We start from the raw sequence: 1,571 nt of genomic DNA on the forward strand, positions 1-1,571 counted from the left end.
CGGGGGGGAGGGGGTGTGGGGGGGTTCGGGAAGAGTCTGGACAAAAATCGTGCACCTATGGATGAGGACAGTGAGGGGGTAAGGGCAGAGGGTAGGGTGGGAACGGGGTGGAGGATAGTTATGGGGGGAAAAAAGAGGAACGACTGTAATAATCTGAACAATAAAGATTTAATAAAAAAACTGAACACACAAAAATGGACATATGGTACGGGGAGGGGGGGAAATATTTTCACAGGACTTTTAGAGACTTCTCTTATGCAGTAACTATCATTTATATTTCCAAATACACACAAGGTCAAAACATGATACCACCCCAGGAAACTTCTTTTTAAAGGAAGTAAGAGGAGGTGGACTTGCGCACCAAGCCTTGCGCACCAAGCCCTGCGCACTAGTTAGAAGCAAGGGCTCGCTGTTCCTGTGGCAACGAGGATCACCTTTTAGACACAGTGCTGAGTGGAAAGTGAGAATGAGCGCCGCAACACAATACACTTCCATCAATTAAAGATGTCCCACCGAACCCAGGAATGCACGTCTATGAGAGCCAGCCCTGAAAAAATAAACTTTAAACAGCAACAACAACAAGAAAAGAATCGCACAGAGTAAAGAACCACACATGGAACACACCGGATGCTGGCCGTTGGGAAGATGGAGTAAGGGAACCAACACAACAATCCTACGAGAGAGGGGCCTGCAGGCGGGCAGGCTGCCAGGAGCTAAGGTCTGGCTCTCCTTCCAGCACTGAAATCTCACTAGAGGAACAATGACTTCATGACAGACACAGCCAAGTCAGCTGAATCAAAACCAAGAACTCAAGAAATCCTGGTGCACAGTCAGAAGCACACGTTCTGTAATCCGGGCGCCCACTCCGTGCCTCTGCTTGTTCCTGCGTGGAGCTGAGGATGGTGTCCACCCTTGTCCAGTGGCTGGAGGAAACGTCAAAAGGTTACTGTTCGGTGACACATGAAATTCACACGGCAGAGGCCAGACCGTTTCCCGGCCGCGGCCACACCCCGGCACCTGCATTGTCCACGGACGCTTTCTACACGCAGAGCTGGGTCCCTGCAGTGGAGACCACAGGGCCTGCAGGACCTAAGTCTTCCCTCTCGGGCCTTTACAGCAGGTTTGCTGACTCCTGTCATAAAGGGATCAGCAGTGCAGCCTCCTCCCTCAGCTCGGGGGCCAGCAGGAAGCGCTGGGAAGAGCTGCCTCCCTCCAGGGCAGGGCTGGGGGTCCGCAGGCAGCACAGGAACCGGGGCCCCTCACCCAGCCCAGGTGGGACAATGGCGAAGCTGAGCCTGCACCCAGCTTAATAAGTAACACCATCATGCTGGTGTGGCTCAGTGGTTGAGCATTGACCAATGAACCAGAAGATCATGGTTTGATTCCCAGCCAGGGCACATGTCCATGTGTCAGGCTCAAACCCCAGTAGGGAGTGTGCAGGAGGCAACCGATCAATAATTCTCTCTCATCATTGATCTCTCTCTCTCTCTCCCCCTCTCCCTTCCTTTCTGAAATCAATAAAAAAATATTTTTAAATATATACATATGGAAAAGAGTGGTGACCAACTTTG

The 1,571-nt window shown here is 51.6% G+C and overlaps 1 protein-coding gene across 2 annotated transcripts in view; it reads right to left on the bottom strand.

Annotated features, from left to right (window-relative positions):
* LOC102757081 (HRAS-like suppressor 3) overlaps positions 1–1,571 on the bottom strand; it is a 33,754-nt gene that overhangs the window by 30,803 nt on the left and 1,380 nt on the right. Inside the window, exon 2 of one of the 2 annotated variants that reach the window (XM_015569830.1) lies at positions 843–923. The exons of the other annotated variant lie outside the window; for it this stretch is intronic. Coding sequence (XP_015425316.1) covers positions 843–923 — 81 coding nt within the window. The remainder of the gene's footprint in view (positions 1–842; positions 924–1,571) is intronic. 2 annotated transcript variants of the gene reach the window in all.

The sequence above is a fragment of the Myotis davidii genome, unplaced genomic scaffold (assembly GCF_000327345.1).
Source record: "Myotis davidii unplaced genomic scaffold, ASM32734v1 scaffold826, whole genome shotgun sequence".
Classification (NCBI taxonomy): Eukaryota; Metazoa; Chordata; class Mammalia; order Chiroptera; family Vespertilionidae; genus Myotis; species Myotis davidii.